At 33.8% G+C, this 26,222-nt stretch overlaps 2 protein-coding genes across 2 annotated transcripts; one reads left to right on the top strand and one right to left on the bottom strand.

Annotated features, from left to right (window-relative positions):
* The first annotated feature begins 1,828 nt into the window (after nucleotides 1-1,828).
* srp14 (signal recognition particle 14) lies at nucleotides 1,829-6,720 on the top strand. Its single transcript, XM_028438253.1, has 5 exons — nucleotides 1,829-1,970; nucleotides 3,974-4,046; nucleotides 4,106-4,218; nucleotides 4,313-4,345; nucleotides 5,360-6,720. Exons 1-5 carry the CDS (start codon nucleotides 1,947-1,949, stop codon nucleotides 5,447-5,449), a joined length of 333 nt encoding a protein of 110 aa, XP_028294054.1. The 5' UTR covers nucleotides 1,829-1,946; the 3' UTR covers nucleotides 5,450-6,720.
* Nucleotides 5,510-25,846, bottom strand: xgb (x globin). The gene is made up of 5 exons (XM_028438248.1): nucleotides 25,600-25,846; nucleotides 19,878-19,985; nucleotides 17,997-18,117; nucleotides 17,729-17,809; nucleotides 5,510-6,367 (listed from the first exon to the last, which is right to left on the bottom strand). The coding sequence occupies exons 1-5, from the start codon at nucleotides 25,767-25,769 to the stop codon at nucleotides 6,251-6,253; spliced, it is 597 nt and encodes a 198-aa protein (XP_028294049.1). The 5' UTR covers nucleotides 25,770-25,846; the 3' UTR covers nucleotides 5,510-6,250.
* Nucleotides 25,847-26,222: the final 376 nt, after the last annotated feature.

The following is a 26,222-nucleotide window of genomic DNA, read 5'->3' as shown; positions in this document are numbered from 1 at the left end:
TATCTTTAGTTACTGTTTTTCTTTTCACCTTTTGTAACTTCTACCTGGAGCCACTGACAAAGTAATTTTCCCCCGAGTTCATTAAAGTATATTTTGATTCTGATACTGAAGACAGATGCCGCATGGGCAACTGGCAGCCCATAGGCAACATGTTGATGTCAGTCTAATTTTGTGCAGCCCCCAAAGTAAATACAAAGAATGACTCCAAAAACAGACTAAATGGCAGAAAAATACTTATAGGACACCAAAAATTAACAAACATGACTCCAAAAACACAAAACGACAGCAAGAATGACTCCAAAAACAGACTAAATGACAGAAAAATACTTAAAGGACACCAAAAATTAACAAACATGACTCCAAAAACACAAAACGACAGCAAGAATGACTCCAAAAACATACAAAACGACAAAAACACACACACAAACCCATTGTTCGTTCCTGTATTAATGCATAAATTGGTAATTTCTCTAAATGCTGACATGAATTTAATAATGTGCCCCTTGCATCAGGCAATCACACTTTATTGGGGAGATATTGTAATTAAAAAAAGAAGGGGTAACCGTGTTTGTGATACGTAGTTTTAAAAAAATGCATTGCTAAAAACGCTCTTAATAAACAACTTTTGTGAAATATTCAAGGAATTTTGTGTATGCTTTGATTTAGAAATAATAGAGAAACAACAATAATTGATTCACTTACTTGGATATTAAAATGGATGACAAAATCAAAATAAACAGTAAAAATATGTATATATAGATTTTTATAAATGATGCTTAGCCTAATGAATAATGTCACAGTATAACTTTATTATCTCTATATATGGTATAGATACATTTATTTCCAGCAAGTTCATTTTGTCTTCTGTTTTAAATAAAATGTTATGGTTTCAGAACCTTTTTTTTTCAGGAAATTTGATCTCCCGACATGTTTTGACTGCCAACTGTCAGTCTTCCTCAGAGGCATCTAGTGATTGTTATGTGTCCCTACAAGGTTTTTCAAGGAAAGCATCAAAGCATCTAGAGTTCAACCAACCAAATTTAGTTTTTCAAAGATGAAAACTTGAATCTATATATTTTCCTGTGCAACATGCATTTCACAGCATGCCTGTCAAAAGAAAAGTTTCTTTCAAAATAAAAGACAAATCCAACATGAGAGACATTAAGTATTTATTTTTGACCAGCTGTCCGCGACCCGCTTTGGGGTCCCGGCCCACCAGTTGAGAATCGCTGGCTTAACATATATACATTTAGTCACTCACAAGTGAACAACGCTAATATTCCAGACTGTTTTTTCCAGTAGTGGATAAGAGATTGGGTTTCAAATATTTAACTTTCATTCAAAAATAGTGAGACAATGAATAATTATCAGTTTTGTGTGGGTGAAGCACATTTTGGTAATGAAAGTCAATTACAAAGTAATAAATCTGGTAAGAAAGAAGACACAAAGATTAAGTTGTCAAAATAGGAAAATAAATTTGGAGGTAGATTTCTGTCTTCATTATTCGATCAAGAAGGAAACTTTTCAATAAAAATTTTAAAAAAAATCACTTAAATCGAAAAAAAACCTTTTCAATCAAAGAAAAAAGTGTTTAAATGAAATTACTTTGGTCTGGTCTTTTTTTTTTCTTTGATTGAAAACATTTATTTTTGATTGAATTAAAAATTTGTTTGATTGAAAAGGTTTTTTATAATTTTTTTTAATTTTATTTAAGTTATTTTTTTGATTGAATAATAGAGACAAATCTACCTTCATAAAGAAAAAGAGTGCGAAATTACTGCAAGATTCCAGGAGAGGGCGGTAGTGTAACTACATAAGTGAAAGCTGCCAGAAAACACCATAGAAGAAGACGAAGTGCGTGCGCTGGGTGGGGCTTCGGCTGGCAGTACGTGTGCTTTAGTTAGCGTTCCAAATTGTTAGCTTCCATTAGCCTTCAAAAGACTAACATGGTGCTGCTGGAAAACGACGCGGTAAGCTTTAAACAAACACATTTTGGTTATTTATTGGCTTCGTATTAGAAACACACGCTTCACGATTCGGCTGTTGAATTGATGGATACCTTGAAGCTTGAACATTAGCTTAGCATGCTAACTATGTGGAAACATCAGTGACTCAAATGATAGGCTTTTCAAAGTCTGCCACTGCCTACAACCACTCTGCTTTATATTCAATTAAATTATACATTTGTGCTTACAAAATTCATTTTAAAAATATATTTTTTTGGTTTAATTTCCTCAGTGGCTTCGTGTTTAATGTGTCCTGATTCCACACGAGTTTCCACGTACACTAAAGCACACATTAGTCAGCGTTAATCCTTTAAATTACAGGTCGTGTTCTAAAATTAACTTTTAATCAGCCTTTATATAAACGTGGAAACTGTAAAGAGGTTTTAGAAACTCACTTTAATCTAACCCTGGTGAACTCAGGCAGCCTCAGTAAATTTCTAACAAATAATATAAAAATACACAGAAAACATTGTAAAGAAGGAATTATATATTATTGATCAAACGTATCAACCAGTAAAATATTTTACAAAATAAATCGCCTCACAATTGTACTTCATGTCACTACAATATTAGTGAAAGTAATCTTTGCCTTAAGTTTCAGTTCCTTCATTAATAATTCATAGGTCACACGTGTCAATTCTATAAACAGTAAACCAATGATCAAACAATTGTTGGGAAAAAGGGAGAATTTAAGTTTGTGGAAAATTCCAAACCATCACTATCAAGGAAAGACATGATTAAATCACTCAAAATTTGCTCTGTAATCTGTAATATACAGTGACTACTAGCTATTTATTGAGTGATTTCATTCTCATCATGGCTGCTACTGATTCTACATGGTTTAGTATTTGTTCCACTGGGATGAAAAGGACATTATTGGAATTACGGATGCACTGATATTAAAATTATTGGCCGACACTGAAATAAATTATTATTCAAATTAAAAGTCCCATATGTATTTACCAACCTCACTAAAATGTAAACATTGCAACTGGATAAAATAACATTTTTAGGTGAGTAATATTTTTGGAGAATAAAACAAATTATAAATATGAAAATATTTATTTAGCACGGACATTCTACCAATTAACACTATAAAATAAAAATGTTTATCGTAATCCCACTCATACATTAAATAATATTGTACATGTCTATAACTGACTAAGCTGCTGAAATGTTCTCTCAATAAAACACAAAGTGCATTGAAGTTCTTAAGCTTTGTTTATTATCCAAGCATTTTCACGCTAACTGCAGTGTTTGTGCCCGTCTTTACAACATCCTGTTTTGGTTACAAAGTAGTGTTTTGGCCGAAAAACCGAAAATGTACTTTTGAGCCATTTTCGGTGGTAGGAATTTTGGTGTGCCACTAATTGGAATCACACTTAATTATTTTACTTTTCCAGAATTTAAGGATCAAACTGAACCAATGGAACTCTCTCTTTGTTAGAAATACTAAATAATACATCAGTAGTGTTAAACTAACTAGGGATGTCCCCATACAACTTTTTCATTTCCGATATGATACCGTTAATGCAGCCTTGCGTATCGGTCGAAACCGATGTTGATCATGAATCATACATACTTCTAACTTTCTATTTTTTTTTTTTTTTTGAATAAAAAAAATAATTATTTTGTGGTGTGGAATGTTAAAGACTTGATCATGTGATGTTACTTAGAGAACAAAAGTCAGCAACAGTAGGTATGAGAAAAACAAAGCCATTTATTATTAACCAATTGGTTACATATATTTTAACTTCGAACATAATATCTACAGTATTCTACAATTGAATAAAATACATAAGAAAAAAACAATTAAATTGGAAAATCTGAAATTTTGAATCCGATATCTGTTTTCAGGCTAATATCAGACCGATATCGAATCGGGACACCCCTAGGTTAAATAGTGACCGTATTCATGTCTGTAGGACGGAATGTTTTTAATGATGTAACTGTTCTCTGCTGTTCAGTTCCTTACAGAGCTCACACGGCTTTTTCAGAAGTGCAGAACATCAGGCAGTGTTGCGATCACCCTAAAAAAGTGTAAGTCGTACCTTTTGAAATCCCTAAACAGCCATGACAATGTTGTTTGACTCCCTCAGACGACGGCAGGACCAAACCGGTGCCCAGGAAGGGTCACTCGGAGTCGTTTGAGCCTTCAGATAATAAATGTCTCCTCAGAGCAACTGATGGCAAGAAGAAAATTAGCACAGTGGTAAGATGAACCTTTGGAATTACTCCTGTCTTTATAAATATGAATATAAAATCATAAATAGTATTTCTTGTTTACATTTATTATGTGTTTTCAGGTCAGCACCAAAGAAGTCATTAAGTTCCAAATGGTAAGTGGAATGTGAGTTTGCCATGTTTCTCAGGGTCTGATATTCAGTCTCTGTGCCAGGGTTGGGGTCATTTATAATTGTAATTGCATCATTGATAATTCATTACAATTACGGCATAGTTATAATTATATATGTAATTTTAAAGATATTTTGCTGCTGTAATTTTAATTAAATTGTAATTGAGTTCAGATAATTGACTTTATGTATAATTGCCATGAAAATTTGATAAAAATTGTCAAATGTAATTTAATGCTAAACTGGGGAACCATATTAAAGTTCTATGTACAGTTCTAAACATGTAGTTGATTATAATGTTTCATATCAAGCTTTCCTACATTTTACCATTTCAAATATATATATAAATCGAGGGGTATACTGACAGGCAAAAGGCTCAGATGCCCACACATAAATATTAAAACCTATATTTTTATTTATTAGGATGCTTAACAATGTAACCAATAGATGGAAAAGAAATTAGATTATAGATGTTTGTTTTTAGTGTATTTTATAGGTTATTTAAGACCTGTTATCATAAGAGATGCTAACCGTGGCTCAGGTGGTAGTGGGTCGTCTTCTGATCGAGAGGTTGGGGGTTCGATCCCAGTACCTGACTATGTGTCGAAGTGTCCTTGGGCAAGACACTGAACCCTAAGTTGCTCCCAGTGGTCGACTAGTGCCTTGCATGGCAGTCCTGTCCCACTGGTGTGTGAATGTGAGAGTGATTGGGTGAATGAGCTGATATGTAAAGCGCTTTGAGACTGCTTCAGTGTGGTGATAAAGCGCTATATAAAATCAAGTCCGTTTAGTCCGTTAACACAAGAGGAAGGTTAACTTTTATTAGGTTATTTCAGACTCAGTAATTGTGATTAAATAATTAACTTCCTGAAGATAAAAAATAATGGTAGTTGGGAAAAAATGCTGGTAACTGTAAATAAATTGTAATTGAACATGGATAATTAAAATCGTAATTGACCCCAACCCTGCTGTGTGCTAACTATTGGTTCTTCCACACAGGCGTACTCCAACCTTCTCAGAGCTCACATGGATGGATTAAAAAAGAAAGACAAGAAAAGCAAAAGCAAGAAAACCAAAGCCACTCAGTGAGCGACAGACTCTTTGAGAACGCCATGGGTTCATAAACTGGCCTGTACAATCTGAAGGAACTGGAGATGGCTGCTTCAGACTCATCGTTCGTCCACCTAATGACTGCTTCCACATCATCACACCATTGTTCTATGGTGACCTCTCGCCTGTGCCCCGGCTGTCCGGTGCCATCAGTGATACGAACGAGAGAAACTAGATCATTTGTCCGTTCAGCAAGAAGCAAGCCAACCTCATAGAAGTTCCATCGTCTCTGTTGTAGAAGATGTTCTCTCAGCCACGGCACATGGAGCCAAATCCACAAATAGTCCTTATTTATATTACGTCAACAGATGTACGTTGGTGCAACAGGACATTTATTTCCTCTGACTTTCTGTGTAATTTTTTTTCTTAATTTCATTGTGATCATGCTCAGAAGATTTAGAGTAATACCGATTATTAGACCCTTTAAAAAATACAAATGAAAAGTGTTTTTAATTTGATCTTTTTAAATGCAGTTAACAATAATGTGTCTACTTGTTTTTCATGCCAGTGCCAACCTGCTAAACTGGCTGTACTAGATTATTAACCATGTATTGTACATTAAAGGTTGACTCAAAGGAATGGTTTAAATATGAGTATAAAAACAAGTATGAATTTCAGTTTGATTAATGGCAGGTCCTGTACTTGGAGGTGTCAACGACAGAAATAAAGAGCTTTGTTACAAATTACTGCATGTTTAGATCCATCTTACCCAAACAGATACTAATGATGAGCTTGTATAAAACAAATGTGTCCACGTGTGTAGTGAGTGTCTGTGGAGGTTCATAAAGCGTTGTTTTTGGCTGCCCTGTCCTTTGGGGACAGGCTGAGGCTCCGCTGCAGGGCGCACTCCTCCTGATAACCCTGTGTCATAAGGCCAGTCACAAACTGGAACATGGTCTATATCAGAAAACACAAGAGGTAAAGTGAAATAACACATGATGTAATAAATATACAAGACAAAGTACACAATCTAAGAAAGATGTAACACCACATTGTCTCAGGTTCACCAGAGAATGTAAGTTATCCTTGTTTTGGAGCATTTCAATACCATGTATGTCATTAAACTGGGTGCTGCCAGCTGTGGTTATAGAGCTGGACTGTCAACACAGCTAAAATTAATTAATCAAAGCAATGCAACTGAAACATGATCTCCCTGTGCTTCAATGAGATGGAAATCCTTGTCTTACCTCTGAAAAGAAAAATCAATTTTTTTTCCATTTTTATGCCTTACTATATAGCCTTACTTCTGATTTGGGGTGTTTGTTATTTTTTCCTCATTTTTCATGCTTTACTGCATTTTAATCCCAGTATAAGTATGCTAATCATATTCAGACTAGTTTTTAGGGTCTTGTGATAGCCTTATCTCAGAAAGAAAAAATCAAAAATGTTTCCATTTTTATGCCTTACTATAGCCTTACCTCTGATTTGAGGTGTTTGTCATTTTTTCTCATTTTTCATGCCGTACTGCATTTTAATCCCAGTATAGGTATGCACATACTATTTAGACCAGTTTTTAGGGTCTTGTAATAGCCTTATCTCAGAAAAAAAAAAATCAATTTTTTTTCCATTTTTATGCCTTACTATAGGCTTACCTCTGATTTGGGGTGTTAATTATTTTTTCTCATTTTTCGTGCCTTTCTGCATTTTAATCCCAGTAAAAGTATGCACATAATATTTAGACTAGTTTTTAGGGTCTTGTGATAGCCTTATCTCAGAAAAAAAAAAATCAATTTTTTTTCCATTTTTATGCCTTACTATAGCCTTACATCTGATTTGGGGTGTTAATTATTTTTTCTCATTTTTCATGCCTTTCTGCATTTTAATCCCAGTATAAGTATGCACATACTATTTAGACTAGTTTTAGGGTCTTGTGATAGCCTTATCTCAGAAAAAAAAAATCAATTTTTTTTCCATTTTTATGCCTTACTATAGCCTTACCTCTGATTTGGGGTGTTAATTATTTTTTCTCATTTTTCATGCCTTTCTGCATTTTAATCCCAGTATAAGTATGCACATAATATTTAGACCAGTTTTTAGGGTCTTGTAATAGCCTTATCTCAGAAAAAAAAAAAAATTCCAGTTTCATGCCTTACTATAGCCTTACCTTTTTATGCCTTACTATAGCCTTACCTCTGATTTGGGGTGTTTCTCATTTTTTCTCATTTTTCATGCCTTACTGCATTTTAATCCCAGTATAAGTATGCACATAATATTTAGACTAGTTTTAGGGTCTTGTGATAGCCTTATCTCAGAAAAAAAAAAATCAATTTTTTTTTCCATTTTTATGCCTTACTATAGCATTACCTCTGATTTGGGGTGTTTGTCTTTTTTCTCATTTTTCATGCCTTACTGCATTTTAATCCCAATATAAGTATGCACATAATATTTAGACCAGTTTTTAGGGTCTTGTAATAGCCTTATCTCAGAAAAAAAAAAAAAAAAAAATTCCAGTTTCATGCCTTACTATAGCCTTACCTCTGATTTGGAGTGTTTCTCATTTTTTCTCATGTTTCATGCCTTACTGCATTTTAATCCCAGTATAAGTATGCACATAATATTTAGACTAGTTTAAGGGTCTTGTGATAGCCTTATCTCAGGAAAAAAATTTGAATGTTTTTTCCATTTTTATGCCTTACTATAGCCTTTCCTCTGATTTGGGGTGTTTGTTATTTTTTCTCATTTTTCATGCTTTACTGCATTTTAATCCCAGTATAAGTATGCTAATCATATTTAGACTAGTTTTAGGGTCTTGTGATAGCCTTATCTCAGAAAAAAAAAATCAAATTTTTTTCCATTTTTATGCCTTACTATAGCCTTTCCTCTGATTTGGGGTGTTAATTATTTTTTCTCATTTTTCATGCCTTACTGCATTTTAATCCCAGTATAAGTATGCACATACTATTTAGACTAGTTTTAGGGTCTTGTGATAGCCTTATCTCAGAAAAAAAAAAATCAAATTTTTTTCCATTTTTATGCCTTACCTCTGATTTGGGGTGTTAATTATTTTTTCTCATTTTTCATGCCTTTCTGCATTTTAATCCCAGTATAAGTATGCACATAATATTTAGACTAGTTTTAGGGTCTTGTGATAACCTTATCTCAGAAAAAAAAATTCTAAATTTTTTTCCATTTTTATGCCTTACCTCTGATTTGGGGTGTTTGTCTTTTTTCTCATTTTTCATGCCTTACTGCATTTTAATCCCAATATAAGTATGCACATAATATTTAGACCAGTTTTTAGGGTCTTGTGATAGCCTTATCTCAGAAAAAAAAAAATCAATTTTTTTTTCCATTTTTATGCCTTACTATAGCCTTTCCTCTGATTTGGGGTGTTAATTATTTTTTCTCATTTTTCATGCCTTACTGTATTTTAATCCAAATATAAGTATGCACATAATATTTAGACCAGTTTTTAGGGTCTTGTAATAGCCTTATCTCAAAAAAAAAAAAAAAAAAACAATTTCCAGTTTCATGCCTTACTATAGCCTTACCTCTGATTTGGGGTGTTAATTATTTTTTCTCATTTTTCATGCCTTACTGCATTTTAATCCCAGTATAAGTATGCACATAATATTTAGACTAGTTTTTAGGGTCTTGTGATAACCTTATCTCAGAAAAAAAAATTCTAAATTTTTTTCCATTTTTATGCCTTACTATAGCCTTACCTCTGATTTGGGGTGTTAATTATTTTTTCTCATTTTTCATGCCTTTCTGCATTTTAATCCCAGTATAAGTATGCACATAATATTTAGACTAGTTTTAGGGTCTTGTGATAGCCTTATCTCAGAAAAAAAAAAAACAATTTTTTTTCCATTTTTATGCCTTACTATAGGCTTACCTCTGATTTGGGGTGTTTGTCTTTTTTCTCATTTTTATGCCTTACTGCATTTTAATCCCAATATAAGTATGCACATAATATTTAGACCAGTTTTTAGGGTCTTGTGATAGCCTTATCTCAGAAAAAAAAAAATCTATTTTTTTTTCCATTTTTATGCCTTACTATAGGCTTACCTCTGATTTTGGGTGTTTGTCTTTTTTCTCATTTTTCATGCCTTACTGCATTTTAATCCCAGTATAAGTATGCACATAATATTTAGACTAGTTTTAAGGGTCTTGTGATAGCCTTATATCAGACAAAAAAAAAAATCAAATTTTTTTCCATTTTTATGCCTTACTATAGCCTTTCCACTGATTTGGGGTGTTAGTCATTTTTCTCATTTTTCATGCCTTTCTGCATTTTAATCCCAGTATAAGTATGCACATAATATTTAAACTAGTTTTAGGGTCTTGTGATAGCCTTATCTCAGAAAAAAAAAAAAATCAAATTTTTTTCCATTTTTATGCCTTACTATAGCCTTTCCTCTGATTTGGGGTGTTAATTATTTTTTCTCATTTTTCATGCCTTTCTGCATTTTAATCCCAGTATAAGTATGCACATAATATTTAGACTAGTTTTAGGGTCTTGTGATAGCCTTATCTCAGGAAAAAAAAAAATCAAATTTTTTTCCATTTTTATGCCTTACTATAGCCTTACCTCTGATTTGGGGTGTTAATTATTTTTTCTCATTTTTCATGCCTTTCTGCATTTTCATCCCAGTATAAGTATGCACATAATATTTAGACCAGTTTTTAGGGTCTTGTAATAGCCTTATCTCAGAAAAAAAAAAAAAAAAAAAAAAATTCCACTTTCATGCCTTACTATAGCCTTACCTTTTTATGCCTTACTATAGCCTTACCTCTGATTTGGGGTGTTTCTCATTTTTTCTCATTTTTCATGCCTTACTGCATTTTAATCCCAGTATAAGTATGCACATAATATTTAGACTAGTTTTAGGGTCTTGTGATAGCCTTATCTCAGAAAAAAAAAAAAAAAAAAAAATTCCAGTTTCATGCCTTACTATAGCCTTACCTTTTTATGCCTTACTATAGCCTTACCTCTGATTTGGGGTGTTTCTCATTTTTTCTCATTTTTCATGCCTTACTGCATTTTAATCCCAGTATAAGTATGCACATAATATTTAGACTAGTTTTAGGGTCTTGTGATAGCCTTATCTCAGAAAAAAAAAAATCAAATTTTTTTTCCATTTTCATGCCTTACTATAGCCTTACCTTTTTATGCCTTACTATAGCCTTACCTCTGATTTGGGGTGTTTCTCATTTTTTCTCATTTTTCATGCCTTACTGCATTTTAATCCCAGTATAAGTATGCACATAATATTTAGACTAGTTTTTAGGGTCTTGTGATAACCTTATCTCAGAAAAAAAAAAATCTATTTTTTTCCATTTTTATGCCTTACTATAGGCCTACCTCTGATTTTGGGTGTTTGTCTTTTTTCTCATTTTTCATGCCTTACTGCATTTTAATCCCAGTATAAGTATGCACATAATATTTAGACCAGTTTTTAGGGTCTTGTAATAGCCTTATCTCAAAAAAAGAAAAAAAAAAACAATTTCCAGTTTCATGCCTTACTATAGCCTTACCTCTGAATTGGGGTGGTTGTCTTTTTTCTCATTTTTCATGCCTTACTGCATTTTAATCCCAGTATAAGTATGCACATAATATTTAGATCAAATTTTTTTCCATTTTTATGCCTTACTATAGCCTTTCCTCTGATTTGGGGTGTTAATTATTTTTTCTCATTTTTCATGCCTTTCTGCATTTTAATCCCAGTATAAGTATGCACATAATATTTAAACTAGTTTTAGGGTCTTGTGATAGCCTTATCTCAGAAAAAAAAAAAATCAAATTTTTTTCCATTTTTATGCCTTACTATAGCCTTTCCTCTGATTTGGGGTGTTAATTATTTTTTCTCATTTTTCATGCCTTTCTGCATTTTAATCCCAGTATAAGTATGCACATAATATTTAGACTAGTTTTAGGGTCTTGTGATAGCCTTATCTCAGGAAAAAAAAAAATCAAATTTTTTTCCATTTTTATGCCTTACTATAGCCTTACCTCTGATTTGGGGTGTTAATTATTTTTTCTCATTTTTCATGCCTTTCTGCATTTTAATCCCAGTATAAGTATGCACATAATATTTAGACCAGTTTTTAGGGTCTTGTAATAGCCTTATCTCAGAAAAAAAAAAAAAAAAAAAAAAATTCCAGTTTCATGCCTTACTATAGCCTTACCTTTTTATGCCTTACTATAGCCTTACCTCTGATTTGGGGTGTTTCTCATTTTTTCTCATTTTTCATGCCTTACTGCATTTTAATCCCAGTATAAGTATGCACATAATATTTAGACTAGTTTTAGGGTCTTGTGATAGCCTTATCTCAGAAAAAAAAAAATCAAATTTTTTTTCCATTTTCATGCCTTACTATAGCCTTACCTTTTTATGCCTTACTATAGCCTTACCTCTGATTTGGGGTGTTTCTCATTTTTTCTCATTTTTCATGCCTTACTGCATTTTAATCCCAGTATAAGTATGCACATAATATTTAGACTAGTTTTTAGGGTCTTGTGATAACCTTTTTTCAGAAAAAAAAATTCTAAATTTTTTTCCATTTTTATGCCTTACCTCTGATTTGGGGTGTTAATTATTTTTTCTCATTTTTCATGCCTTTCTGCATTTTAATCCCAGTATAAGTATGCACATAATATTTAGACTAGTTTTAGGGTCTTGTGATAACCTTATCTCAGAAAAAAAAATTCTAAATTTTTTTCCATTTTTATGCCTTACCTCTGATTTGGGGTGTTTGTCTTTTTTCTCATTTTTCATGCCTTACTGCATTTTAATCCCAATATAAGTATGCACATAATATTTAGACCAGTTTTTAGGGTCTTGTGATAGCCTTATCTCAGAAAAAAAAAAATCAATTTTTTTTTTCCATTTTTATGCCTTACTATAGCCTTCCATCTGATTTGGGGTGTTTGTCTTTTTTCTCATTTTTCATGCCTTACTGTATTTTAATCCCAATATAAGTATGCACATAATATTTAGACCAGTTTTTAGGGTCTTGTAATAGCCTTATCTCAAAAAAAGAAAAAAAAAAAACAATTTCCAGTTTCATGCCTTACTATAGCCTTACCTCTGATTTGGGGTGTTAATTATTTTTTCTCATTTTTCATGCCTTTCTGCATTTTAATCCCAGTATAAGTATGCACATACTATTTAGACTAGTTTTAGGGTCTTGTGATAGCCTTATCTCAGAAAAAAAAAAATCTAATTTTTTTCCATTTTTATGCCTTACCTCTGATTTGGGGTGTTAATTATTTTTTCTCATTTTTCATGCCTTTCTGCATTTTAATCCCAGTATAAGTATGCACATAATATTTAGACTAGTTTTAGGGTCTTGTGATAGCCTTATCTCAGAAAAAAAAAATCAAATTTTTTTCCATTTTTATGCCTTACTATAGCCTTTCCTCTGATTTGGGGTGTTAATTATTTTTTCTCATTTTTCATGCCTTACTGCATTTTAATCCCAGTATAAGTATGCACATAATATTTAGACTAGTTTTAGGGTCTTGTGATAGCCTTATCTCAGAAAAAAAAAAATCAATTTTTTTTTCCATTTTTATGCCTTACTATAGCCTTACCTCTGATTTGGGGTGTTAATTATTTTTTCTCATTTTTCATGCCTTTCTGCATTTTAATCCCAGTATAAGTATGCACATAATATTTAGACTAGTTTTTAGGGTCTTGTGATAACCTTATCTCAGAAAAAAAAATTCTAAATTTTTTTCCATTTTTATGCCTTACTATAGCCTTACCTCTGATTTGGGGTGTTAATTATTTTTTCTCATTTTTCATGCCTTTCTGCATTTTAATCCCAGTATAAGTATGCACATAATATTTAGACTAGTTTTAGTGTCTTGTGATAACCTTATCTCAGAAAAAAAAAAATCAAATTTTTTTCCATTTTTATGCCTTACTATAGCCTTTCCTCTGATTTGGGGTGTTAATTATTTTTTCTCATTTTTCATGCCTTACTGCATTTTAATCCCAGTATAAGTATGCACATAATATTTAGACTAGTTTTAGGGTCTTGTGATAGCCTTATCTCAGAAAAAAAAAAATCAAATTTTTTTCCATTTTTATGCCTTACTATAGCCTTACCTCTGATTTGGGGTGTTTGTCTTTTTTCTCATTTTTCATGCCTTACTGCATTTTAATCCCAATATAAGTATGCACATAATATTTAGACCAGTTTTTAGGGTCTTGTGATAGCCTTATCTCAGAAAAAAAAAAATCAATTTTTTTTTTCCATTTTTATGCCTTACTATAGCCTTTCCTCTGATTTGGGGTGTTAATTATTTTTTCTCATTTTTCATGCCTTACTGCATTTTAATCCCAGTATAAGTATGCACATAATATTTAGACTAGTTTTTAGGGTCTTGTGATAACCTTATCTCAGAAAAAAAAATTCTAAATTTTTTTCCATTTTTATGCCTTACTATAGCCTTACCTCTGATTTGGGGTGTTAATTATTTTTTCTCATTTTTCATGCCTTTCTGCATTTTAATCCCAGTATAAGTATGCACATAATATTTAGACTAGTTTTAGGGTCTTGTGATAGCCTTATCTCAGAAAAAAAAAAATCAATTTTTTTTCCATTTTTATGCCTTACTATAGGCTTACCTCTGTTTTGGGGTGTTTGTCTTTTTTCTCATTTTTATGCCTTACTGCATTTTAATCCCAATATAAGTATGCACATAATATTTAGACCAGTTTTTAGGGTCTTGTGATAGCCTTATCTCAGAAAAAAAAATTCTATTTTTTTTCCATTTTTATGCCTTACTATAGGCTTACCTCTGATTTTGGGTGTTTGTCTTTTTTCTCATTTTTCATGCCTTACTGCATTTTAATCCCAGTATAAGTATGCACATAATATTTAGACCAGTTTTTAGGGTCTTGTAATAGCCTTATCTCAGAAAAAAAAAAAAAAAAAACAATTTCCAGTTTCATGCCTTACTATAGCCTTACCTCTGAATTGGGGTGGTTGTCTTTTTTCTCATTTTTCATGCCTTACTGCATTTTAATCCCAGTATAAGTATGCACATAATATTTAGACTAGTTTAAGGGTCTTGTGATAGCCTTATCTCAGAAAGAAAAAATCAAAAAATTTTCCATTTTTATGCCTTACTATAGCCTTTCCTCTGATTTGGGGTGTTAATTATTTTTTCTCATTTTTCATGCCTTACTGCATTTTAATCCCAGTATAAGTATGCACATAATATTTAGACTAGTTTTTAGGGTCTTGTGATAACCTTATCTCAGAAAAAAAAATTCTAAATTTTTTTCCATTTTTATGCCTTACTATAGCCTTACCTCTGATTTGGGGTGTTAATTATTTTTTCTCATTTTTCATGCCTTTCTGCATTTTAATCCCAATATAAGTATGCACATAATATTTAGACCAGTTTTTAGGGTCTTGTGATAGCCTTATCTCAGAAAAAAAAAAATAAATTTTTTTTCCATTTTTATGCCTTACTATAGGCTTACCTCTGATTTGGGGTGTTTGTCTTTTTTCTCATTTTTATGCCTTACTGCATTTTAATCCCAATATAAGTATGCACATAATATTTAGACCAGTTTTTAGGGTCTTGTGATAGCCTTATCTCAGAAAAAAAAAAATCTATTTTTTTTCCATTTTTATGCCTTACTATAGGCTTACCTCTGATTTTGGGTGTTTGTCTTTTTTCTCATTTTTCATGCCTTACTGCATTTTAATCCCAGTATAAGTATGCACATAATATTTAGACCAGTTTTTAGGGTCTTGTAATAGCCTTATCTTAGAAAAAAAAAAAAAAAAAAAAAAACAATTTCCAGTTTCATGCCTTACTATAGCCTTACCTCTGAATTGGGGTGGTTGTCTTTTTTCTCATTTTTCATGCCTTACTGCATTTTAATCCCAGTATAAGTATGCACATAATATTTAGACTAGTTTAAGGGTCTTGTGATAGCCTTATCTCAGGAAAAAAATTAGAATCTTTTTTCCATTTACCTCTGATTTGGGGTGTTAATTATTTTTTCTCATTTTTCATGCCTTTCTGCATTTTAATCCCAGTATAAGTATGCACATAATATTTAAACTAGTTTTAGGGTCTTGTGATAGCCTTATCTCAGAAAAAAAAAAAAATCAAATTTTTTTCCATTTTTATGCCTTACTATAGCCTTTCCTCTGATTTGGGGTGTTAATTATTTTTTCTCATTTTTCATGCCTTTCTGCATTTTAATCCCAGTATAAGTATGCACATAATATTTAGACTAGTTTTAGGGTCTTGTGATAGCCTTATCTCAGAAAAAAAAAATTCTAAATTTTTTTCCATTTTTATGCCTTACTATAGCCTTACCTCTGATTTGGGGTGTTAATTATTTTTTCTCGTTTTTCATGCCTTTCTGCATTTTAATCCCAGTATAAGTATGCACATAATATTTAGACTAGTTTTAGGGTCTTGTGATAGCCTTATCTCAGAAAAAAATAAATAAATTTTTTTTCCATTTTTATGCCTTACTATAGCCTTTCCTCTGATTTGGGGTGTTAATTATTTTTTCTCATTTTTCATGCCTTACTGCATTTTAATCCAAGTATAAGTATGCACATAATATTTAGACTAGTTTTTAGGGTCTTGTGATAACCTTATCTCAGAAAAAAAAATTCTAAATTTTTTTCCATTTTTATGCCTTACTATAGCCTTCCATCTGATTTGGGGTGTTTGTCTTTTTTCTCATTTTTCATGCCTTACTGTATTTTAATCCCAATATAAGTATGCACATCATATTTAGACCAGTTTTTAGGGTCTTGTAATAGCCTTATCTCAGAAAAAAAAAAAAAAAAAAATTCCAGTTTCATGCCTTACTATAGCCTTACTTTTTTATGCCTTACTATATAGCCTTACCTCTGATTTGGGGTGTTTCTCATTTTTTCTCATTTTTCATGCCTTACTGCATTTTAATCCCAGTATAAGTATGCACATAATATTTAGACTAGTTTTAGCGTCTTGTGATAGTCTAATCTCAGAAAGAAAAAATCAAAATTTTTTCCATTTTTATGCCTTACTATAGCCTTACCTCTGATTTGAGGTGTTTGTCATTTTTTCTCATTTTTCATGCCTTACTGCATTTTAATCCCAATATAGGTATGCACATACTATTTAGACTAGTTTTTAGGGTCTTGTGATAACCTTATCTCAGAAAAAAAAATTCTAAATTTTTTTCCATTTTTATGCCTTACTATAGCCTTACCTCTGATTTGGGGTGTTTGTCTTTTTTCTCATTTTTCATGCCTTACTGCATTTTAATCCCAGTATAAGTATGCACATAATATTTAGACTAGTTTAAGGGTCTTGTGATAGCCTTATCTCAGGAAAAAAATTAGAATGTTTTTTCCATTTTTATGCCTTACTATAGCCTGACATCTGATTTGGGGTGTTTTTCATTTTTTCTCATTTTTCATGCCTTATTGCATTTTAATCCCAGTATAAGTATGCACCTCATCTTTAGACTAGTTTTTAGGGTCTTGTGATAGCTTTTTCTCAGAAAAAAAAAAATCAAATTTTCTTCCATTTTTTATGCCTTACCCTTACCTCTGATTTGGGGTGTTTGTCATTTTTTCTCATTTTTCATGCTTTACTGCATTTTAATCCCAGTATAAGTATACACCTAATATTTAGACTAATTTTTAGGGTCTTTTGATAGCCTTATCGCAGAAAAAAAAATCTAATTTTTTTCCATTTTTATGCCTTACTCTTGCCTTACCTCTGATTTGGGGTATTTGTCATTTTTTCCTAATTTTTCATGCTTTACTGCATTTTAATCCCAGTATAAGTATGCAAATACTATTTATACTAGTTTTTAGGGTCTTGTGATAGCCTTATCTCAGAAAAAAAATCGATTTATTTTCCATTTTATGCCTTACCTCTAATTTTGGGTCTTTTTCAAATTTTTCTCATTTTTCATATCTTACTACATTTTAGCCCCAGTTTAAGTGTTCTCATCAAATTTGAACTCGTGTTTAGGATCTTAATATAGCCTTACCTCAAATTTTGAGTGTTTTTCCAATTTTGAATGCCTTACTACATTATTATTTTTTAGATGTAAAAGGAAATGAAAAAGAAAATTAGTTATTTGAAACAAAAGAGACTTACAGTTTATAGTGAATAAGAAGACTGGAGTTCATTATGAAAGTTAAAAGTTTAATAGTCATTCGAGTCATGAATTTCAACGCAAAAAAAAGGTCTTGTATCAACATGAAGGATTTGCTCTTTGCCCTGCTGAGACTCACAGATATAAACACAGGTCACATGAGCATTACCTTCCACGCATCCTCCACATCTGCTGTCCAGCGTTCCTTCAGGATGGGTTGCACAGCGCCGATGAATTCTGCTCCAACGTACTAGAAAAATTAGAGAGAAGCTAAATATGTGCATGATTATGTGAGCCGTCTTTGTGGATATTGAGAGTGTGTGGGCTTTTTTATTTTGCAGCTCTGTGTGCGTCACTTCATTCAGCTGCTGAGAGGTTAGGGGTGTCTTGGTAAAAGGATGAGCCCAATAAAGAGCTACAGTATCAGCGGGTCTTACACTGTAATACTTAGGTGGGGCGTTGTAATGATAATGGTTTTTTCCCAGCTCCAGAGCCAGAGCCTCCAGTCTCTCCAGTTGGTCCAGTCTGCCCACACTTTTTTCAATAAAGGACATCACTCTGAAAGAGGAGAAGCAAAGCGGCTTCAATAATTCTTCCCTCATCATCCATCCTAAAAGCAGCACCGGATGCACAGGCTTTGTAGTGTTCTTCTGTGTGGGTGTGTCTTTGTTCAAACAGCAGAGCTGTGTTCATGGACTCGTGTGAGAGTCAGTTCAGCTCCTGCAGGCTCTGTTCGTAATGTTGACAAATGTGGAGAAGGAACAACCTGTGTGCGTTGTGTAACTCATTTTTCCTGTGAGTGCAGCTATTAATGCACACTTTGTTTCTCTGTCTTCCTTCACGTCCTCAGGCAGGAAATTTGCTATTTGTATAATAAAGAACCTACCTATCAATTTCGTTATATCTCTACCCACTTACTTACCTACCTGCCTACATGTGTACCTACCTACATATATACATACATTTCATTCAACCTATCTATCCAACCAGTCAACCTATATATCTTCCTATTCACTTACTTTAATATTTACCTACATACCTTTCTATGTATTTATCTTTCAAGCTACCTACCTACATGCGTACCTATCAAAATAGATGCATACATATCATTCTACCAACCAACTAACCAACCTATCGACCTATCTTTCTATTTATTTCACCACCTACCTACAGTATATACCTTACTATCTATGTATCCATCTACCTACCTACCTTTACATCTTTCTAAATATTCTTTTACACACTTCTCTGCATACCTTCCTACCTATCTATCTACTTATCTTTCTGTCTACTTCTCTACCCACATATATACCTCCCTATCTATTTATCTTTCTACCTACCTACATGCCTTACCTAATCTTTTCATCTATCCATGTCTTCATTCAACCACACTTGTGCCTGGGCAGCTGTGGATGCAGATGTAGCTTACCTTCACCAGGATAAAAATCTATCTATTAAAAAAAAAAAACTTGTTATTTTCAACATATTTTCACATTCAGATGTAAATAATAGTTTTCAGGGGTCCTTGATACCCTTGTATTAAAGCTAAATAATTTGTTACTTTCTTATATTGAATGCCAACAGGATATAATGATTAATGCAGCAGCTGCTCTGTTTGAAACATTTGTTCAGATTTAATACATGTTTATATTTTCAATCCACTGCTGACGGAAGAGAGACATTATATTTTCTCTTTCCCCATTTTTTTTTTTTTTTTTTTTTTTTTAGAAAAATATGTCTGATAATGAAGCCAAGCTGGGAGAATAGATTGTCCACTATTATCTTTGCATTAACTGTGAATGGTAGCCTTTGCTGGGTTGTGATATGCACAGCCTGGTACTGTTAGACACAAAGGTCACATTTTACACGCACTTAATAAACACTGAGGCCAGAAGCACAGCAGCTCAGTGACAAATTGTAGATGCAGTCTGATAGATAGTACATTAACCACAGTGACTTACTGTAAACACATTTTTTGGAGGTAAATAAAGTCATAATGATGGAAATGTGACATCATAGCAATAAGAATAAAGATTCAAATAGTTTAGTGTGTCATTCAATCAAACACACAATCTAAACAGATCTTCAAGATGCAATTCAGCCAGTAAATGGCTTTGCTCTCTGCTGCGTTCTATATTTCATTCATAGTGTATGAATCTGCAAACTTCATTACAATAAATCTAATCCCTCTAGGTACAGTAAATAGGCATAATCTGCTCACATGCACTGAATAAAAAGCCAAACACTGCTGAGGGTGTTGGAAACAGTATTCATGGTGTGATCGTATATTGATGTTGTGGGTTTTTTGACTGACTGACCGCAGGCCGTGAGCCCGGAGCTCTCGACTAGTCCGTAACCTCTCCAGGTCCTCCACACCTCGGAAAAGGAAGAAAACGTCCTTGCACTCGGGATGAGTTTCAAACAACCTGTTGGAAAAACATATTTTATTTATACAACATAAGCAAGGGACCACCCCACTATATTATCAGACCATGTAGAAACCTTTATTAAGTCAGTGATGCTCAACATGTGGGTCTTTATGTCTTAATTTTAATTATTATGCCCCCAGAAAACCCTAAAAGGGAAACATTTTTAACCCCTTTTTAATCTATATTCTTTGGTCATTTTGCAACTTCCTTTGTCCCATTTTCTAAAAGTTCTGACACTTTATTCAGAGTTTAGCTTTAGCAAAGTTCTTTTTGACACTATTATCCAATTTTTGTCCTTTCTTAATTTTTTTTGTCCACTTTTCATCTAAATAAGCTATAAATACCAATAAATACCACTTATTTCCTTTTTCCCTTCGTTTTGCCTCTTTTTGTTCCACATTTTTGCCCTTTTTCAGTATTGTTTGCCACATGTTGCCCATTAAAACTACCCTTTACCTTTCCAAACCACCTGGTTCCCATTTATTTTGCTCATTTTTTTGGCCATTCTTGACTGTTTTTGTCCCATTTTAGTCACTTTAGACTATTTTTTTCTTGTCATGTTTTTGCCACTTTTGGCCACCTGTTACCATGTCTGCCTCCACTCGCTCATAAAAAAAAAAAAATAATAAAAAAATCGGAGTCGACGGGGCGATGCTTGGTATATGCTGGATAGCCAGTCCACCCTTTAACATAAGTCATATGCACAGCCAGGAGTTCTACCAGAGAGACCTGAGATAGACAGAGCACCATCAGCTGTGATTAAAGACTCATCCTTCACATTTCATCTGAATAGTGATCTGATTGAGGCTTTTGGATTCAGATTCCTCTCACCACTGCTCTGCCCCGAGGATCAGTCGCTGCAATCAGCAGTGGAGGTGTGTGAGTTTGTCGTGGAGAGCACTGCCTCATTTCCACAAGTGATGAATCTGCCAACCTCAGAGGTAGAACAAGGACTCCTTTAGAAGAGACCACGACTCCTGGACCACATCTCCTCCCATGGTTTAACCTTAATCAGTTCCCTTAACCAGAGAAGACAAACATGGTCCCCTCCAATCAGGAATTCTACTGCTCTAGGTGTGATTAGTCCCACTGTAAGAACAGAATACAGATGTAGGTATGGATGCTGCGCTCACCAGGCTGTTCCAGGCTTATGTTTTCAGCACGGTGATGAAAAGGGATTACAGCAGGCAGCAGAGGCCTGATAACATGCTCTAAAAGTAAACAGTCAGCTTTACAATTATAGATCAATTAAAAAGAGCAGCTGTTGATGGTGCAGTTATAACAACATAAAATTATCAAGGCCCTGTGCAAACCTAATGAGGCGTATGTATTTCAAAAGCAATAACCAAATAGTCCTCATGTAGGTTTGTTCTCCCAATGGAGTAGTAGACCAGTGTTTCTCAAATGGGGGTATGTATACCTGTAGGGGTACACGATGGCACTATAGTGGGTACTTGAGAGAGAGCGAGTGTGAAAAATTAACAAATAAAGGGTCAGTCCTGGTCCCACCTTAGGCGTGAGGTGACCAGAAATGATAAAAAAAATAAATAAATACTCAGAAACCACTAAATCAGAGTTTTTCAACCTTGGGGTTGGGACCCCATATGGGTCCGCCTGAAATTTCTGAAAAATCAAAATAGATTTTGGAATTTTTTATTATTATTATTATTATTATTATTATTATTATTATTATTATTATTATCAAAATAACACAATTTTAAACAACCGTATTTCTATACTTTCACTTTGTGAAATATACGTCTAGTACAACTAAAATGCAGTAAAAAAAAAAAACATCTGAGCTCAACCATGATTAAAAATTAATTCTAGAAAAAAATGTCTTTGGGGTCGCTAGAAATTCTTGATATCAAAATGGGGTCACGATCCAAAAAAAGGTTGGGAACCAATTCACTAAATACTGTTTCTTTCCACTTATTTACCAAATGAGATTCTTCAAAAGGTGTGTAATCACTCGTTCATTCCATCATTATATTCTATAGTTGTTTTTAAATAGTTTTCCAGGCAAAATGATGTCGTCGGACAAAGGGGGTACTTGTGCCAAAAAAGTTTGAGAACCACCGTAAATAGACTATAAACACACAGGAGTCCAAATACATGCAGCTCTCTCGTCCATCCTCGTGCTGACAGATCAGAGATAGAGACAGACGAGTAAAAACCAGCAGGCACCACTACCAATTGATCCTATCACCACAACAAGGACTGCGATTCTTTCCGTTATCAACCACTGACATAAAGATCACTGCCTGTCCTATTATTTCTGCACAGACAACCTCAGTGTCTGTGGGCTGGACCGCTGGCGCTTCCATGATAAATGATGACCACAGATTATTGTGGGCGTGGCAGGTTCAATGAAAGGTCTATTTCATTTTCCAGGAAATACTAGTCTACAGGAACACAATATAATGGGAATACAAATAAGTGCATTGAACTCTTTAATAGGCATGCGTGTATAAATTAAAAAAGTAATAATAATATTTTTACATTTAGTACACTTTACATTTTGTAATCTCAAAGTGCTACTGAAAAAAGAGCAGAAAAAATTCAACAAATAAACAGCGAATAAAATCAATAAAACATAATTCAGCAGTAAATGACTTTCATTCATATGTCCGACCATTTCAAAATAATGGTTTCATTTCACACATGCATCAGCTGCCAGATGTGTTAGTGCACGTTTGTCTCGTGTGATGATACAGGTACTTTGACCTCTGCTGATTGGCTGCAGTGGTCACATGGTTCTTCATATTTTTAAAGAGGTAAAAGTGAAAACACTTGTATTGGTGTGAATGGAGTTACTGTAGGTAGAAAGCATGAGCAACAAAAGCAGCAGTTTGGCTTGTGATTATGATAAATATATGATCATATTGGAGATTTAAGGTAATATTAGACTGAAAATTGGATACAGACGAATGTCCTCTGCAAGCCACCGTACTTTGAGTTCTTTTTTTGTTGTTGTTGTGAACAGAAATCAAATCAGGTTTTTTGCATCCCTAAACTCTGTGTATAAAGAAAAAAAAACTTGCTTCTGAAAGGGATGTTTGTGTTTTAACTAATAAAGGATATACGTTCATTTGACTTGTTTTGTGAAAAATATACAAAAAAGTGGGCGTGGCTTCACTTCTTTCACAGCTGTCCACAGCAATGTTATGCAAATATCTTCCCTTTCTGAACCTCTTATGGACACCATGGGGCTTATACAAGCATGCATAACGTACAGACAATGAAGCATCCCAACTAGCACTAAGTGGACTTTTAATTGGCACTGACAAAAAGAATGTATTCATTGTTTATGAAGTAGAATTTAATGGTAATATGGACTTATTTTGATTTAACTCAGAAAGAGTTGCAGTTTTATTGTTGAATTTAAAGCGCAGGTGATTTACATGAGCTGTTTTACTGTAACTATATCTATTCAGATTATACCAACCCTGGAAGCCTGCAGGCTGTTGTGTTCCTCTGATCTCCACATGGCTCGTGACGTGTATTCCCTAAATCGGGGTCACCTCAAGACACACATGAGTAATTCTGAGCGTTCTAGTCTTTTCGCCAGAAGCTCCTCGCCTTCATGAACCATCTCATTGTTTGTGTCTGTCACCCCTGTCTGTTGTTGCCAAGTGGCGACCAGTGTTTACTGGATGCTAACGCTATCGTAGATCAAATAAATTTCCCAGATGACTAATGGCTGTAATTGCATATCGGGCTACTGTGGTCGACCTGGAGTGCTGTGTTGTTATGTAAACAGTGGAGGATGTGATATGATGCGAGAAGAAGAATGGAGGGGTGTTTTCCTCAGAGCCTTACGGTGAGAGGGTGGAGGTCACAAGAAGGAGGTGGTGGAGGTGGAAACGCACTCCACATCTGGCCAGTTACTAAGGTGAGACGCCATACCAACTTATATAAGAACTTACCTATGTTTTATGTATTTTTGCACTTTGTTGAATAGGTAACGGTAATTAAAGCAACTAAAATAATTTAAAAACAATAATTTTTTTGTTCAGGAATTAAACTCACACAGGACCCTGGGCATGAAATATGAAAATAATATCTTTTTGCCACATGGTTTGTTGGTAATCTATGAACATACTGTAAATTGTTACAAATGTCTGTGAGGGTGATGTATTGATTAATAATCTTTAGCAAAATTCATTCAAAAGCTAAACTTTGATTGACTCATACTTGTGCCAGCATATTAATAATTCTAAGTGTAAAACTAGGGCGAGTTACCATACGTATGTGAATTTTGAACTGAGCTGCTCGATCAAAATGTAACACTTTATTCATTTGTAGGTTCTTCCTAAATGCACCAAATACACATCACATCTGTTTTCTCAACTGTTGAAAAATAATATATATATATATATATATCTTTTTAATGTTTTGTTTTACTTAAATTGTGTTAGAAAAGTTAGAAATGGAGTGCTAATTTAATAAAAGGATATCAGCATATAGTCTGTCTCAGACTATATAAATCTTGCCTTCTACGTGGTGTTTGAAAGTTTGTTTGTTTTTAATTTTTGAACAAGACAAAGATTGTGTGAACCAGTTCATAATTGTTAGGATCACTGGTGACCCAGTGACTTGTGTAGGATTGAACATCAGTCTGTAAACCCTGTGACTGACTACAAACCAAACAGATAAACAAAAAAAAATGAGGAAAGGTCACAAAGCACGTTGACAGATAGGTTACTATGGTTACACGTCACTTACAGTATTCTGATCAATAGTGCCTTTGATTGGCGTGGAGCTACATCATCTGTTATTCTCATTGAAAGTGAATCAGGGCCTGGCTCTTGTGGACAATAGGGGCCACATGATGTGATCCGAGGGCCACATTATTAAAATTCATTTTTGGAATATTATTATCTGATTTTTAATAAGTGTGTTGTGTGTTTTTGTATATTTTTCTGTTTTGTTGTTTTTGCGTTTCTCAAATCAAATTGTTTGTGTGTTTTTGGAGTCGTTCTTTTTTTTGGGGGGGGGGCGTTTTTCTATTTCTTCTGTTATTTTTGGTGCTTTTGTAGTCCTTTTGTTCATTTTTATGTAACATTGTGTGTTTTTGGAGCAATTTTTGCATGTTCATTTTGGAGGCCGCACAAAAATAGACGGAGGACCACATGTGGCCCCTGGCACTGACGGATTATTTACTGTATCATGTATTTTATTTATTCCATTAGATACATTGGAAAAACATAGTTTCAGGAAGCGTTTGAAGATATTTAAAGAATTTACACTGAATATAAACACTCTTTGGGAAAGTGTGTCTCGTGGCTTTCAGAATGGGAACGTCAAGCACAGCCTGTGGGCCAAACAAGTAAAATATCTGATAAACGAATAGAAAAATGTATCCATGTCCTGCTATCAAATTATTTTATTTACCTTTACAAATATGGGTTGATTCGACACGTGTAAGAGATACATTTTAAAGAAATGTAGGTTTTGTGCACATTTCAGGTTTCATGGGGTTTTTTTTTAAAAAAAATGCTCCCATTGCAATAAAACAAACGACACTGCAAAGTAGTCAATCATACTGAAAGTGACTGATTGAAAACACGTGCAGAAAGTGTAGAAAAATGTGGATTGTTCTTCTTACCTGACGAACATGATAATTCCAACTTTAGCTATGTCGTCCCGGATAACTTTCCACGAGTCTTTAATGATGTGAATCTGCTGTTCAGTGAGATGAACATTCACCACATCCTCCGTGTTATTCCTCTCAGATAACTCGGATTTTGCAGCTAAACCTGATATCGCGCATCCCATCCTGCACCTCAGAATAAACACCGCTACGGTCGCGTTTAGACTGAGATCAGAGGGAAGGAATCTCTGGGTAAATGCGCTGATTCTGTCACTGCTACAAGTGAGAGTCGGTGGGATCCGCACCGTGACAGGAAGAACACCTGATGCGCCCTTCAAAATAAAATTCACACAGGATAAAATGAACGCAGCAGTTTTATTTTAAAGGGTCAGCTTTTCCGGTGTGTGCATTTAAAAACAGCAATAAAGGCAAAGATAACAGAGTAATCGCAGCTCCGCACAAAGGATGCTCAGTCATTTCAAATAAAGGAAAGCGTCTCATTGTGTTACAGACCGAGTTGCCTCATCTAAACCTGTTGATGTGATTCATCATGTGCAACGAGCTTAGAATTTAAGGTGTCTTTCAACCCTGGGGTCGGGAACCCATGTGGGGTCACCTGGAATTAAAATGAGGTCGCC

Source organism: Gouania willdenowi, chromosome 22 (genome assembly GCF_900634775.1).
Source record: "Gouania willdenowi chromosome 22, fGouWil2.1, whole genome shotgun sequence".
NCBI lineage: Eukaryota > Metazoa > Chordata > Actinopteri > Blenniiformes > Gobiesocidae > Gouania > Gouania willdenowi.
Note: the sequence above shows the minus strand (reverse complement) of the source record. Positions and strands in the feature narration are given on the sequence as shown.

Excerpts from the sequence above, each read along its gene's own strand:
- srp14 (XM_028438253.1), top strand. The coding sequence starts at position 1,947 with ATGGTGCTGCTGGAAAACGACGCG. Across the intron at positions 4,047-4,105 it reads TGCGATCACCCTAAAAAAGT|ACGACGGCAGGACCAAACCG; the intron begins GTAAGTCGTACC and ends TGACTCCCTCAG. Across the intron at positions 4,346-5,359 it reads AAGTCATTAAGTTCCAAATG|GCGTACTCCAACCTTCTCAG; the intron begins GTAAGTGGAATG and ends TCTTCCACACAG.
- xgb (XM_028438248.1), bottom strand. The coding sequence starts at position 25,769 with ATGGGATGCGCGATATCAGGTTTAGCTGCAAAATCCGAGTTATCTGAG. Across the intron at positions 17,810-17,996 it reads CCCCACCTAAGTATTACAGT|TACGTTGGAGCAGAATTCAT; the intron begins GTAAGACCCGCT and ends TAATTTTTCTAG. Across the intron at positions 6,368-17,728 it reads ATGTGGAGGATGCGTGGAAG|ACCATGTTCCAGTTTGTGAC; the intron begins GTAATGCTCATG and ends TTTCTGATATAG.